The 14,131-nt window shown below is 40.6% G+C and overlaps 1 protein-coding gene and 1 long non-coding RNA gene across 17 annotated transcripts in view; one reads left to right on the plus strand and one right to left on the minus strand.

The window, feature by feature from the left end:
* Positions 1–13,823, minus strand: part of LOC121033574 (uncharacterized) — a 26,466-nt gene extending 12,643 nt beyond the window's left edge. Inside the window, exons 1-3 of one of the 2 annotated variants that reach the window (XR_005791999.1) lie at positions 12,544–13,823; positions 8,909–9,137; positions 2,423–2,537 (exon numbers count right to left, since the gene is read on the minus strand). This is a non-coding gene — a long non-coding RNA (uncharacterized LOC121033574). The remainder of the gene's footprint in view (positions 1–2,422; positions 2,538–8,908; positions 9,138–12,543) is intronic. The other variant, XR_005791998.1, reaches the window with a different exon arrangement.
* NEK10 (NIMA related kinase 10) overlaps positions 1–14,131 on the plus strand; it is a 230,833-nt gene that overhangs the window by 39,860 nt on the left and 176,842 nt on the right. For all 15 annotated transcript variants that reach the window (XM_040480008.1, XM_040480012.1, XM_040480014.1 and 12 more), the window contains 6 exons: positions 2,283–2,324; positions 3,674–3,752; positions 4,865–4,932; positions 6,627–6,706; positions 8,113–8,199; positions 10,896–11,120. In XM_040480008.1, the coding sequence (XP_040335942.1) occupies positions 2,283–2,324; positions 3,674–3,752; positions 4,865–4,932; positions 6,627–6,706; positions 8,113–8,199; positions 10,896–11,120 (581 nt within the window). The remainder of the gene's footprint in view (positions 1–2,282; positions 2,325–3,673; positions 3,753–4,864; positions 4,933–6,626; positions 6,707–8,112; positions 8,200–10,895; positions 11,121–14,131) is intronic.

Consider the following 14,131-nt stretch of genomic DNA (forward strand, 5'->3'; position numbering starts at 1 on the left):
TTTCTTTCTTTCTTTCTTTCTTTCTTTCTTTCTTTCTTTCTTTCTTTCTTTCTTTCTTTCTTTTGTCAGAGAGCATGAGCTGGGGAGGGGCACAGAGAGAAGGGGACAGAGGATCTGTAGCGGGCTCTGTGCTGACAGGCTGACAGCAGCAGGTCCGATGCAGGGCTCAAACTCATGAACCATGAGATCATGACTTGAGCCAAAGTTGGATGCTCAACCAACTGAGCCACCCAGGTGCCCCCTCACAGCTGATTCTAGTCATCCCTTGTTCACACATTTTCATCAGATGTCATGGCCCTCATGACAGAGGTCACATTCAGGCTCACATCCTAAGCCCTCCCACAGTTTGGTCCCACCCGGCTTTCCTGACATTATTCCCAGTAATGCCCTTCATGGAATCACGGAAGTGCTTCTGCTGATGTTCTTTCTGCACAACTTCCGTGCACCTTTGGACCTACTGTCCAAATCTCCCTGGTTTTCCCCAATTTCTTCTCAGCAACTCTATCCATCCTTCTATGCCCTTTCAGGGGCTGCCATCCTTATGACATTTTCCTTAGTCCTCTCAGCAGGATATTATGTGTTCCTCCTGGAGCATCATAGCACTTCATGTATAAGTGTTTTATAACGCTTACCGAATTCTGTCTTGAGTGCCAGTTACTTGTATATCTAGCATATGCTTGCCTAAAGCTCAGTGCAGTAGGCCTCGGTCATCTTCACTGCATATTTATGTCCCCTTCAGAGCCTAACACAGGGCTTTTATGTAATAAGAATGAAAAAAAATTGTTGAACAAACATAAGGAGTTTTATGTGTTATTTTTACATGTATAAAATATTCTGCCATAACTAGGAATAATGTGTACAATATTCTTCTGTTTTTTAATTGTAGCTCTTCTACAGTAAAAACAATGATGGAAATTCAAATTAGTAGGCAGTCACAGAACTACTTTGTTTTTGTTTTTGTTTTTTTTTTAGAGAAAGAGAAGGAGAGGGCACATGAGTGGGGGAGGGACAGAAGGGAGAAGGAGAGGGAGAATCTTAAGCAGGCTTGATGTTCAGTGTGGAGCCCAGTGTGGGGCTCAAATCCACAACCCTGGGATTATGACCTGAGCCAAAATCAAGAGGTGGATGCTCAACCAGCTGAGCCACCCAGGCACCCCACAAAACTATTTTAAATTGAGTTATAAGTGTGGCTTCATAGTTAATTGAAACATGGGTATGTTTAGTGTTTCCAAATTCACTTCACATCGAATAAGGAAACCTTGACAAGGAGGCCTGAAGAATCTGAGCCTTTTGTTCAGCCTGCCCACTCAGTTGGCTTCATGGTGGAACTAGATTGTTCTTCCCCACACTTGAGCACTCATCACCATGCACGTCCAACAGAACTGGAATGATGGCTAATATTTGTCTTTCAAACGACTTCCTTGTAGGCATGTTAAGGAAAGAGATGCCAGTATAAATAAACAGGTTAGGGCCACTTGAAACACATTTGCCTGAAGATGAATGTCAATATGGATGATAGGAGAGCATTTGCTGTTAGTAGAGTTCCAAGCTGGCCCCTCTCACACCTGCAGCCTCACAGCCCGGTCTCCCCCAATTACCACTTTTAGAATAGTTTCGTGAAATGCCTTCTTACTGGGAATTGGATTTAAAGACCTGCATCAGGAGACACTTACGATGATTATGCTTACCTTTGTTTAGAGTCAGGGTTTAATAAGACCATTATCCTCTCCATTTTAAGGAGGAGTCCCATAGAGCAATGCTTGCCAACTTTTACTGTTTGTGGATTACCTGGGAATCTGTGGAGATTCAGAGTGTAATTCGGCAGGAGATTCTACACTCCTTACTAGCTGCTCTGTAAGGCTGATGCTGCTGTCTGTGGACCACACTAGGCAGAGGCCCACAGGAAGGTCCTGGGAACTTGGTGATGCTGGATTCCATTCCTATCCAGGCTGGTCACTTAGGCAAAGTGGCTTACCTTTCTGGGTCTTAGTTGTCCTAACCTGCAATGTGAGGAGGGTGAAGGGAACGATATCTAACAGCCCTTTCCTGCTGTAATATTTTATGATGACATGAGAGGAAATAGAAAGAATGAGGAGTCAGGCTGAAGGTCTTATTAAGAGTTTGTCTTAAATGTGGTACAAATAACAAACATTGAATTTATGTTAGAATGTGGACCTTCAAAAAATAATTATGTCTCATGATTTAATCAAGAAATTGCATGTAAAATAACCTTGCCCTCCACCCTCATCTTTTGTGTATGTTCTGTTGTTTTGTTTTATTAGGAGATACTCCATAGCTTGGGCGGGATTGAAAACCTAGCACAGGTAAGATTCCTTTGTGGTGGCTCGTCTTGCCTTTCCATTTCACGCCATGGCTCGGGGCGAGGATTACGTAGGTGTGTGACAGCAGATGGCTTTCCTACCTTAGGCTGCCGGCCAAGGGGAGGAGCAGGCAGGGTGGATAAGTGTGCGTATGGCAGGATACTCACAGAGCAGGAAGGGACCCATGACATTTTGTTCCAGGTGATTTTACCCAGCCTGCCGAAACAAGAAAGTTCTATAAAAGGTCACATGTCTTTAATTAGTAATGAAAAGAAATAGGTGTTGCCTGGCAGGACCAAATCCTCAGCATTGCACATACCAGATGAGGGGAGAAAATATTGGTTATGAAGAGGCTTATCATTTTTCCACAAAAAAAGAATTCTCGTGCTCACTGAAATATTTCCAAATACATGACAATGTGAGGAATAGTTTTAACTTCACTTAGTTTTCTGCTTTTGTAACTACTGAGGGAAGGCGAACAGGTAACTGTATATGTTGAGCCAGTTAAATGTTTGGGTTTATTAGTATGATAAAACAAAATTTTCTAGGCAGGGCATTGGGTTGGAACAGCCCATTCTCCTAAAACCTATGGCATGTACAGAAAGAATGATTTTCATAATAAACCAATGGCCCTGCAAACTCATTCCATATTAATGGAAGATTAAATTTAATGGCAGTTTAATGCTAAACCTATCTTATTTTATTATATTTTCATTCCTGGGAAATTGCTACATCATGTCTAGTTTTTATTTTTAAGATTTGTCTTTTAATTGGCTGGGGGCTTACCTCATTTAATGGCATAGTCTTTCATAAAATCATATTCTAAAGGATCCTCTTATCCACCTTCATTTCCCTTGTAATATTAGAAATCTATGTGTGTTACTCTGAGCCTATTTCTTATATAATCAATTATCTACAGTGAGGGATTATCAGACTACCCCCTACCCATTTTATTCTGATTATTGGTATATGGGGTATGACGGTTGTGTGTGTGTGTGTGTGTGTGTGTGTGTGTGTGTGTGTGTGTATACATATACATATACATATACATATACATATACATGCATATGTATGGTATTTGGAGGCAAATTACACCACGAACTCATTTAGTTACGAGTCATTTGAGCACTTTTGAGAGTTTACATAATCTTTCCATGGTCCCTCCCTGAAATTCAGGGCATGCAAGAGAAGGTGAAGAATCTAGAAACTCAAGCTACCTTTTGCCCTTAAGTGAACCTGGCCCAGGGACCCGAGTGTTATTTGGTGTATCTGTTGTGCCATCTACAGCTCATTTTCAGAAGTACACATCTTGTCCTTCATCTGCTCTCTTGTTGGTTTGGTCCCTCCTGCAGTACATGGAGATCGTGGCCAATGAGTACCTCAGCTATGGGGAAGACCAGCACGGTGTGGACAAGCTGGTCAACATGACATGTAAGTGTTGTTGCAGGGACACAGCAACTTTCCTGATTTGCTAGAATGAGCAGGATGGTCTTTTCAGCAGGAAAAAGGGTACTTGGAATACTTATGAGTCTACCCATCCACAGTCATGGTATTGAGAGTCTATGTCAGTAGTTCTATTTAGTGGCAAAATATACCCGGAAGGAAAATTTCAGATCACAACTCTTACCTTGAAAAGCCCAGTTTCGGGTGGAAGATTTTCAGTGAGTACAGGCCTACTTTAATGCAACAGAGACTTCCATAATGGCAGATTTGGGTAAAAATATTTTTTGCTTTCTTTGATGTCTATTAAAATGTCATAGGCCATTCAGTTTTCATCTATAAAATTGGGTTAATACTAATAATACCTACCTCATAAAATTTAAAACATTGTGCGCATAAAAAAAGAAAGAAAAAGACCCTGCTGTAATGATGATAACGTGAAATCATTGGCCTGTGGGTGTGGCACTCAATCTTCCCTCTTTGGAAGGCCCCACCTTCCATCCTCTCCAGGTTTGACGATCTGTAGGCCCCCTGTTGTTGTTGGGTGCTGGCCCATTTTCTTTGTGTGAATGGTCTAATTTACAGTGTTTGTTTCCACGGCAGCACACTGATTCTCAGTTAAAGGGAGAAGAGAGTATGTCACAAGCCCTCGGCACCAGGAAGTCTCTCTGAGAACAGCTGTTCTCTTCAGCTGGGGAACCTTGCTGTGGCCATCACCTTCACTGGCCTCCCCCCTCCTCTTTATACTTGAAATCTTTATAGGGGGGAATCTTTGAAGAGTAGGTTTCACTTTGAACTTTTAGAGGACCCTGTTGAGGACCTTAAGGGAAGGAGATGTTTGTCTTTTTTGTTGTCTCCATATTTATTGTTATAATACTAAGATATAATAATTATTAGTTGAGCTTAAGAGGTAATTCTCAGAATTAAAAAAAAAAGAAACCAAAAACCTCTGTTCCTTCTCCCTCCATTGTTTCTTTTGTGTTATCTGTCTTCCCATTTGCCCTTTCTCTGCTTGCCCTTCCGGTAGTTCAGACCTGAGTGTCTATGAATACTGCTGCCTTTAAGCACCGAATCCCTCTTTCAGCTATTTCCTTTCTTTATAGATATTTTTCAAAAACTTGCTGCTGTCAAAGACCAAAGAGAATGGGTCACCACAAGTGGAGCCCACAAGGTGAGCCATCCCAGAAGGAGTGAACACTTCAGCTCCATATGTCAGTGGATTGCTGCTGAATTTGAGAGCCCCATGATCAAGTTTCTTATAATTATAGTTCACAAAATCTACCCTAGAATTGTACATCTCTGCCAACCCTTTTATATTCTTTATTAGTCTAAGGAGCATATATGGAAATAACAAACAGGTTTCCTGAAACTCTTTTTTTTTCTTTTTCCTATGCCACTTAAGAACAACCAAGTTCATTGTTTTATTTAAATGTTGCTTGAGAAACCCTGGCTATATATATATATATATAAACTTACCCTAGGTGTGTGTTAACAAGTGAACAAATAAAGCGTATGTACACATCTAAATACATTCCATATGGCACATGGGGTTATATTTGTTTGAACCGTATGAAATTGTCATGTCTATATGCCAATTTCATATGGTTCAACTTTATAATCAGATGGCATAGTATTACAGGCATCTGGATCAAATATGCATTTCAAGATAAATGAATGCAGGTTTAATTAAAACAGACTAAATTTATATTTATAGTAAAGCTGTTTAGGTGGGAGCTGCCTACAGCCAAGTTCTAATACTCTGTTGAGTTGTCATATCCCAGGAGGTTACTTCCTAGCATGTACCAGAGCAAGGTTGCCTAAAATGTGTTCACACATGCTGCCCATTGTGTAGGAGATGATTCTGGGTGATATACAAGTCAACACTTTTCATTTTGATAGCCACATATATTTCACCGATACTATCACTGAGAATTTAAGGAACATTTTGAATAGCATTAAGGAGGATATGGCAAAAATTGTGGAAGGGATATGTCAGGGACTGAAGTTTGGGGAACATTCTATTAGAAGATAGAGAAAAAAGTGAGAGAAGAATAAGAGGAGGGGATGAGAGAAATGAAGATAATGATAGCTTCATAAAAACACGAATGAAATCATAAAGGGGAAAAATTGGCATAAAAGAAACCCAAATCTCCTCATCAGTTGTTGCACGGCTTACAGCTCTGGCCTGCAGTGTGTTTGGGGGTGTACTTTTGGGGGACTCTGAGTTCTAAAAGTCTCTGGGGAAGGGGACCTCAGAAGAGGCAACTGATAATGTACAGACTTGCAGCTAAGTCATGTTACTTAGGATGATGCCTGGAAGCATCGATTCATGCTCTTTCAACATCAGTTAGTAATCTCAGAGGCAAATGGAGTGCTTGCTAATGTTGATATACGTTACTTAGTTGGGGGGGGGGGGTGGGAAAGAGAGTTTTCAATACTTTGGTGGAAAATAGTTCCTCAGTTTGGAAAGAGGCTACCGTAAAGCCTGGTTCAGAATGAGCTCCCGATGACTGGTTGCTACCAGTATTGTGGTTTCTATTATTACTCTCTCTACTTCTCCTTGGGGAGAGATCAGAAAAGGCAGAGCAGACCTCCTGGGCACATGAAAATAGAGGGAAGAGTGAGACCTTTGGTCGTGTAGCTTGGTGGCTTTGGCTTCCTGCCCTGGGTAAGGAATGGCTACAAGGAACTTGTCTTAAGTCTCAAAGCAGGAAGGGGCCCTACCCCCTGGAAGAGCTGGGTGTGGTGAATGTTTACTAAAACTCCTCTTGAGGTTAAGCTCAATGATCTTTGAAAGAAACATTATACCACCCAAGAAGCTTGTAGCACTTACGCAATGAAACTTTCTTTTACTTCATTTTTCAGACATTAGTAAATTTACTTGGTGCCCGAGATACTAATGTTTTACTGGGTGCCCTTCTGGCTCTGGCTAGTTTAGCTGAAAGGTAAGTGTATTTTACTGTACTTTTCAGTTTCACTACTGTAGCAGTTTAGGTGGGAGAGATGGAAAATAGATCAGTTTCTCTAGTTGCTTACCTACTTAGTTATAGTTTGTGAAAAATAAGCATGGAATAGCATTAATATATAGAAGAGGATCCTGGACAAAAAAGTATCATTTTAAAACTTAAGATGGAAAGGAAAATCCCAGTTTAAATTTTTTTTTTCATTTTTTCCTAGCCGGAAATACTTACCTAGTCTTTTATCCAACCCTCAGATAACTTCCACTTTCAAAATTACCACAATTTTTCTTTGACAACTAAATCTCCCCAACCTTAAAAAAAACATTCTCTCCTATGTATTTATTTTAACATCTAAAACATTTTCAAACATTTTTACCCTTAATACAATTCTGGGTAGCATGTTCCCTTTATAGATATCATGATCAGTTTAAGGAAAAGTGCTTTAAATATATTTTTATGCCAATAAGTGGATCAATGCTTTTTTCTTTTTATTTTTTTAAACTTTATAAGGAATAATTGACTACTCTCATTACATACGTTTAAAGTGCACAACATGATGATTTGATATACCTTATATATATGGAATGATTATCACGCTCATGACAATTAATACACTCATCACACCACCTCCTTAACTCTGTGTGTGTGTGTGTGTGTGTGTGTGTGTAGTAATTACACTTGAAATCTGCCCTCATCAGCTGTCAAGTGTACAATATCACACTATTAACTATAGTGTCCATGCTCTACATTAGATCTTCAGTATTCATTCTTTTCATTACTGTAAGTTTGTATCCTTTAACCTGTATTTCCCCCTCCTTCTAGCTAGTTGCATCTGGCAACTATTCACCATTTCAATCTCTGTTTCTGTGTCATCAGGTCTTTAATTTTTATTTTATATTCCATGTATCACTGATATCATATAGTAGTTACCTTTCTCTGTCTGGCTTACTTTACTTAGCATAATTCCCTCCAGGTTTATCCATGTTGTCACAAATGGCAGAATTTTGTTCCTTTTTATAGACAGACAATAATATTCAATTATATACGTTACATACACACAAACACACACACACACACACACACACACACACACCTGTATAGGTCATTTTTATATCTTGGCTACTGTGAATAATGCCTATTATTACTTTTTTATGAACAGCATATGATTCTTTTTGGAGAAAGGGAATTATGTTATCATCATACTGTCATTAAACAAATTTGAATTTATGACATATGACATTTATTGAATGTGGGAATTTGATGTAGCCCTAGCCCATGGAGCTATATTGCTTTTTGTTTCTCCTCCTGAGATAATATGAGAACTGGAGTATTAGATAAATGGATATGGTAAAGTATGTCTTTAGTAATTACTAATAGTTTTTAATTTGTAGTCCAGAATGTAGGGAGAAGATAAGTGAACTCAACATTGTAGAAAATCTGCTGATGATTTTACATGAATATGACTTGCTTTCCAAAAGGTAGGATTGCTAATAGGGAAAAGACAATACCATAGTTGATGAAAATTATTATAATCATTTTTATGATGTCCTGTTATTTACATTGTTAACTGAAGTTATGAGTCACCTTGACATTTATTTTCTCTTAAAGTTTTTATAAATAAACTAGAACAGAGAGGGTGTATTGATTTATCTTTGGTTTTGCACCACTTCTGGATTTGGGCAAAGAATCAAATTATATAAGTCTTACGATTACATCCTTAATATTTTTGTTTATTGAATTTTTTTTTTTACATCCTGTGCCTTTAAGGAAAGAAACTCTGAGGTGGCTCTATTTTTAGTAATTTCAGATTATATGTTGAATAAATTATTAGATCGCTAAAATCTATTTTGCTTAAGTCAAGTAAAATACATTAAGATAGCTACTGACTTGTTTCATGACCACCTGTTATTATAACTCTAAACAGAACCGAAAATGCATTCATTTTCACTTGAACTTACATATTGCTCTGAAGAATTACTGTATCCAGATAGTTATTGGGTAGTTTTAAATGGAGTTGCAACCTACATTATTTGATACTTGGTTAAGTAAGTCATAATTTTCTCAAGAAGTAAAGCAGGTAACAGACATCAAATAATGAAGTCCTGACACGTAACCATAGTAAACCCCCTTGAATCTTTCCTCTCAGTTTCACCCTCTTTTCCAGACTATACTTACAGAGTTGCTTACCTGAGCCCATTGCTAGGAAACAGCCTCTGCCCAGATGTTAGAATGCCAGAGATGAATAGGATAGAGTGTATAGTGTGGGAGAGAGGACGGGCATGCAGGTCAGTGGTTTCACCATTGTGCTGTAAGTGGTGTGGTTGATGGGTTCACAGGACACCGTGGGAACAGAGAAGAGAAGCTCCCAGTCAGAGCCAGGGGTCATGCCAAGTTTCCGGAAGGAAGACGGAGTTATCTAGGCAAAGGGAGAGAACAAGTGAAAACAGAATGAGCTCCCACATGGAGGCATGAAATGGTCTTTGTTCGAGGCAGTGCATGGTTGGGCACAGCTGGAACAGAGTGCAAGAGGGAAAGTGCCAGAAAACTAGACAGTTAATCTTGAGTTAAAAATATAGCTAATTTTTATCCAGCTTTCTATATGCCAGGCCCTGCTCTAAGTGCTTTTGTGTGTTAACTCATTTGATTGGCACAATAACCCTGTCAATTTCCATATTTTATAGAGGAAGCAGCAAGATGCCTTTAGCCAGGCCACCGTGGGCTCTTTGTGCCGAATAAGAGTGTGGTTTTTATCTGTGAACATTATGGGGACTCCCAGGAAGATTTTAAGCATGATCAGATTCATTTTGGGGGAAGATTACTCTGGTGGCTGTGTGTAGGGTGTGTGATGTGGGGAATGTAGCCACACAATGAGCTCCACTTAGAACAAGGAGGGAACATTTGGTGTGGAAAGTTCGAGGAGATGAGGAATACTATTTGCCGAAAAACATACGTTCTGAATGCCAGAGCACAAAAGTTTGGGAGGGATTGGAGCTGTGAGAAATTGGCTCAGGGGAAAGGAACTGTAGAGTCATGTGGGCATGAGAAGATTGGAGAGGCGAGTGACAGAGGGGCTTATGTCTTGGACACAATCAAGGATCGCAAGAATGGGAGGAGCGGCGGGGTTAGCCAGCTACATGACCTGTAAGAGAATTAATCTCGGCAGTTGCCCAGGAAATAGGGGGCCCTGAAGGCTCTTGATTGGCAGGGGCAGATTGGGAAAGGAGAAGCAAGCGTCTTGGATGATTCCGTCTTCTGATTTGGGAAATTGAAAAGGCTGTAGTTTCATGAATCAACACTGGGCACATAAGAGGAAGAGCCAACGTGAAGAGGAGGATAATGACTTTGAGCTGAGACCCAGTGGGGTGACACACATGGTGGACTGCCATGTGGCTAGAACTTCTGGAGGCTGAGAGTGATGCCTGGGCCCAGCTCACGGTGCCAGGACAGAGCGGGTGTTTGAAGCCACAGGAAAGGATACCGCTGTCCAGCGAGAGTGTTTAGGGTTAAGGATGGCTCTATGTAATGTGCATCATCATCATGTTTCAGAGCTCAACTGAACCCACTGTCACATGCTATCATTATCTTTATTTTACTGTCCAGATACTCACTGGGCACTTTGCGTTTACTTTCTTTGCATTGTAGGGTTGTTGTTGTTGTTTCTCATTTTGTTTTTGCCATTTGTGTTAATGTCTTGTTTTTGTAACCACCTAGTAAGTTTCTGAAGACATGGGTGGAGATTTTATTTCTTTTGTCTTGAGCACAATGCCGGTCCTATTGTATGATACACGGTATCTATTTGCTGGTTAGTAGGTTTTTAGCCAGACCAGTGGGCTCAGAGTGAGGCTCTGACTTAGAACAGCGGGTCAGTGAACTCTGACCTGCAGGCTAAATTTGGCTCCCTGCCTGTTTTTGTAAATAAAGGTTTATTGGAACATAGCCATGCCCTTGTGTTTTTATGTATTGTCTGTGGCTGCTTTTGCATAGATTGGCTCGGTTGGGTGGCTGGCAAAGCATAAAACACTGGCCTGCAATCCAGCCCCTTACAGAAAACATATGTTGACCTGTGACTTGGAAAATGTTACAGGGATGCAGTGATGATGGCTCTAGTCTAAATGTGAAGTCAATAACCCGCCATGCCGGGGTTCTCATTCTCCTCCTCCCCCTCCCCTTTCAGATTAACCGCAGAGTTACTGCGCCTACTTTGTGCTGAACCCCAGGTAAAGGAACAGGTGAAGCTCTATGAGGGGGTACCTGTCCTCCTCAGCCTGCTCCACTCGGACCACCTGAAGCTGCTCTGGAGTGTTGTCTGGATTCTGGTTCAGGTTTGTGAGGACCCTGAGACCAGTGTGGAAATTCGCACTTGGGGAGGCATCAAGCAGCTTCTTCATATTTTACGAGGGTGAGTCAGAGGGGGCCTTTGGCCTACTCTGCCCCAGTCACTGAAGGCCGGGGAGCCTGCCATCCAAGGGCACAATTAGTACATTGGCACATTACCAGCTAACTTCCTCCGCTCCTTGGCCATTGCTGTCGTGGACAGTCATTTATCCTTGTCACAGACGTGCGTGAGCTCAATATCAGGGGCATGCATCTTTTAAGCTTCTTGGGAGCCCTCAAATATTTATCTTTGAATCACAAGCCTCCAGTTCCGTACCAGGAATATAGAAGGCCATCAGTCTGCAAATGTAGATTGAATGTGGAGACCCAAGAACCTGAAGAAAACATTTCTCTTGCCCCCTTTTTCTTGACGTGCTCTATGCGTATTGTAATCCCAACAAATACAGTAATGTTCCTTTGAATTTGCTATTTTCCTAAGATGTCTGCATCTGTGTATATGTCATTCATATCTACAAAGAGAAAGCAAAACCTGCAATGAGAGGATAGAGGAATAACCCTTAGCTAAAAGGGGAGAAGACATTATTTATCAAATGATTAGCATGTGCTGACCCTGGTCCAGTTGCCCTTCTCTCCTCTCTGATCTTTCTTGCCTGAAGGTGGGCTAGCACCTTATCTGTCATTCAAAAGTAGAATTCTAATGACACCCAAGACTTGAGCGCCGAGAAGGAATGGTTGGTTAAAATAGTTTCAAATTGAAATTTTCTTGAAGTATGTGGCAATAAGTGTGTATTAGATATATTGAAGTAATGCATAAGGATATCTTTTGGTATGTCGGTGGGAAAGTTCTAGTAACTACAATTATCATAAGGCATAATTCAGCCTTATAGGTACAGAATCAAAGTTGAAAAGGAGCACGTCTGCCTGAAAGGAATCACACTTGTAATCCACAGTACATAAATAAAGCTCACTCTAATAAAAGCAGAATGACTTATTCTTAATACGACCAGATATTATCAAATCAGTATTATTTAGACTTTGTGCCTGTTGTACCTCTAGGGATATTATGGAACTCCATGTTGTCAACTTCATTTTCTGTGAGGACGTTTCCAAGTATAAGAACAGACTATAGAGATGTGAACAATAGCTTTGTTAATGATTTCTGTCGTTACCAAAACAAAGGAAAAAAAATAGAAACTGTTGACAGTGTACTCACTTCTATGAATATCATAGGAATATCTCAATTTATAGTATAAATTATAAATCTCCCATTTGTACTGTGGCATAATAAGCTAGCTCCTTGGACGTTTAGCAAAAGTTTTTTATTTTTTTGTTTGTGTGTGTAGAATGCGATGGTAGTGGTGGGCATTATGATTCACCAGTACGCCTAGTGCAATAGCTATGGACCACCCTCTCAGAGAGCACTTATTTTCCTTGATGATAAAGCGAATTTCTACCTGGTTAAGCAATACTTCAAAGATAAAACCTACCTTTTTTACCACTTAGAATTCAGTTTAATACAAGGCAGCAGTTTTCCTCTTGTGCTCAAGATGTAACCATCCTTAATAGAAAAGAGTTCATGCATGTGTGGAGAGTCATTTTGCCAGTCCATTTCTATGGTGCAACGTTAGAAAACTCTTCCCTGGGAAAATGACATATGTCAACACTCATTCTACGTTAAATATGTCTCAGTGCTCTGGGAGAATTTATTACCCCAGCTGGGTAAACACTGTCCTTTCACAGCTTGTGCCTGCCCCGGAGCTGCCTGGGGCGGGTACAGGGGGTGGAGGTTGCCAGATTGTCTGCCGGCTTGAGTATGAACAGGGATTGTTGTCAAGGCAGTTTCCAGAAAGCCTGTTCACGCCCATTCACCTACAGTCCTAAACTCAAGAGTGGTTCCTAAAAGGCTGTATACTCGAGTAGGGGGAGTGATCTCTAAAATTTGAGTTTTAACATAATTTTGTTGACAGGTAAGGTCACCAGTTGTGACTGTCCATACACCTTAGCTCCATTACCTTCTCAATGCTAGTTGAAGGAAAGGCACTAGTGGGCTCTGATGACACAGGAGGGAAGCCAAGGAGACTCTATGTTTGTTAGATTTAGGCACAAAGAAATCCAGATTGAGCTGCTGCTGTAAAAAATAAGTAAATGAAAAAAATATGGTATTCACATACAACAAAAAAGAACAAAACAGATAAAAGACATGAAGAATCGATTGTAGAAGATGTTACCTTGAGGAAACAGAAAAACAAAAGCCTTATTTTATCAAAGATGTTAAACGGAACATGACATTTATGACCCGAGATTAAAGATGAGATGCTAGGACAACAGAAAGGGGAGGAGAGAGATCGCAGAGCTAGGGAAAAGGCAAGGACTGAATAATCCACAGAACTGAGATGTTCATCAGAGTACCGGACAGAAACTGGAATTAGTACAAGGAAGGGCAAGCTTGAAAAAAATTGCACATAATGTGGAGGAAAAAGTCAAAGGAATGAGAACCATTAGAGAAAGAAGGATATGGTTCGCAGAAGATGAGTTTTGAACTTGTGGATACTTGATATCCTGGGTTAAAGAATAAAGCAGAAGGAATAAAAAAAAATTCAAAGATGTAATAGAAGAGACCTTTACCAAAATAAGATTGGAATTTCTTGGAAAAAGAAAACTCAGACTGATGAAGACTGAAATGTAGTCAGGTGTATTGATAGCAGCAGAATAGAGTTGAAAAACAAAGGTGGACATGTGGAGCAGTGGGGAAATGACAGTCTTTTCAATGAATAGTGCTGAGTCAGTTCAGTAACCATTAGGGGAGGAGGAAAGGAAGGAAGGAAGGAAGGGGGAGAAGGAGGGAGGGAGGGAAGGAAGGAATGGAGGAAGGAAGGAAGGAGGAAGGAAGGAGGGAGGAAGGAAGGAGGAAGGAAGGAAGGAAGGAGGGAGGGAGGGAAGGAAGGAGGGAGGAAGGAAGGAAGGAGGGAGGGAGGGAAGGAGGGAGGGAGGGAAGGAAGGAATGCAGGAAGGAAGGAAGGAGGAAGGAAGGAAGGAAGGAAGAAGGGAGGGAAGGAAGGAAGGAGGGAGGGAAGG

This window comes from Herpailurus yagouaroundi, unplaced genomic scaffold (assembly GCF_014898765.1).
Source record: "Herpailurus yagouaroundi ecotype Mexico unplaced genomic scaffold, PumYag 159, whole genome shotgun sequence".
NCBI classification, from domain to species: Eukaryota; Metazoa; Chordata; class Mammalia; order Carnivora; family Felidae; genus Herpailurus; species Herpailurus yagouaroundi.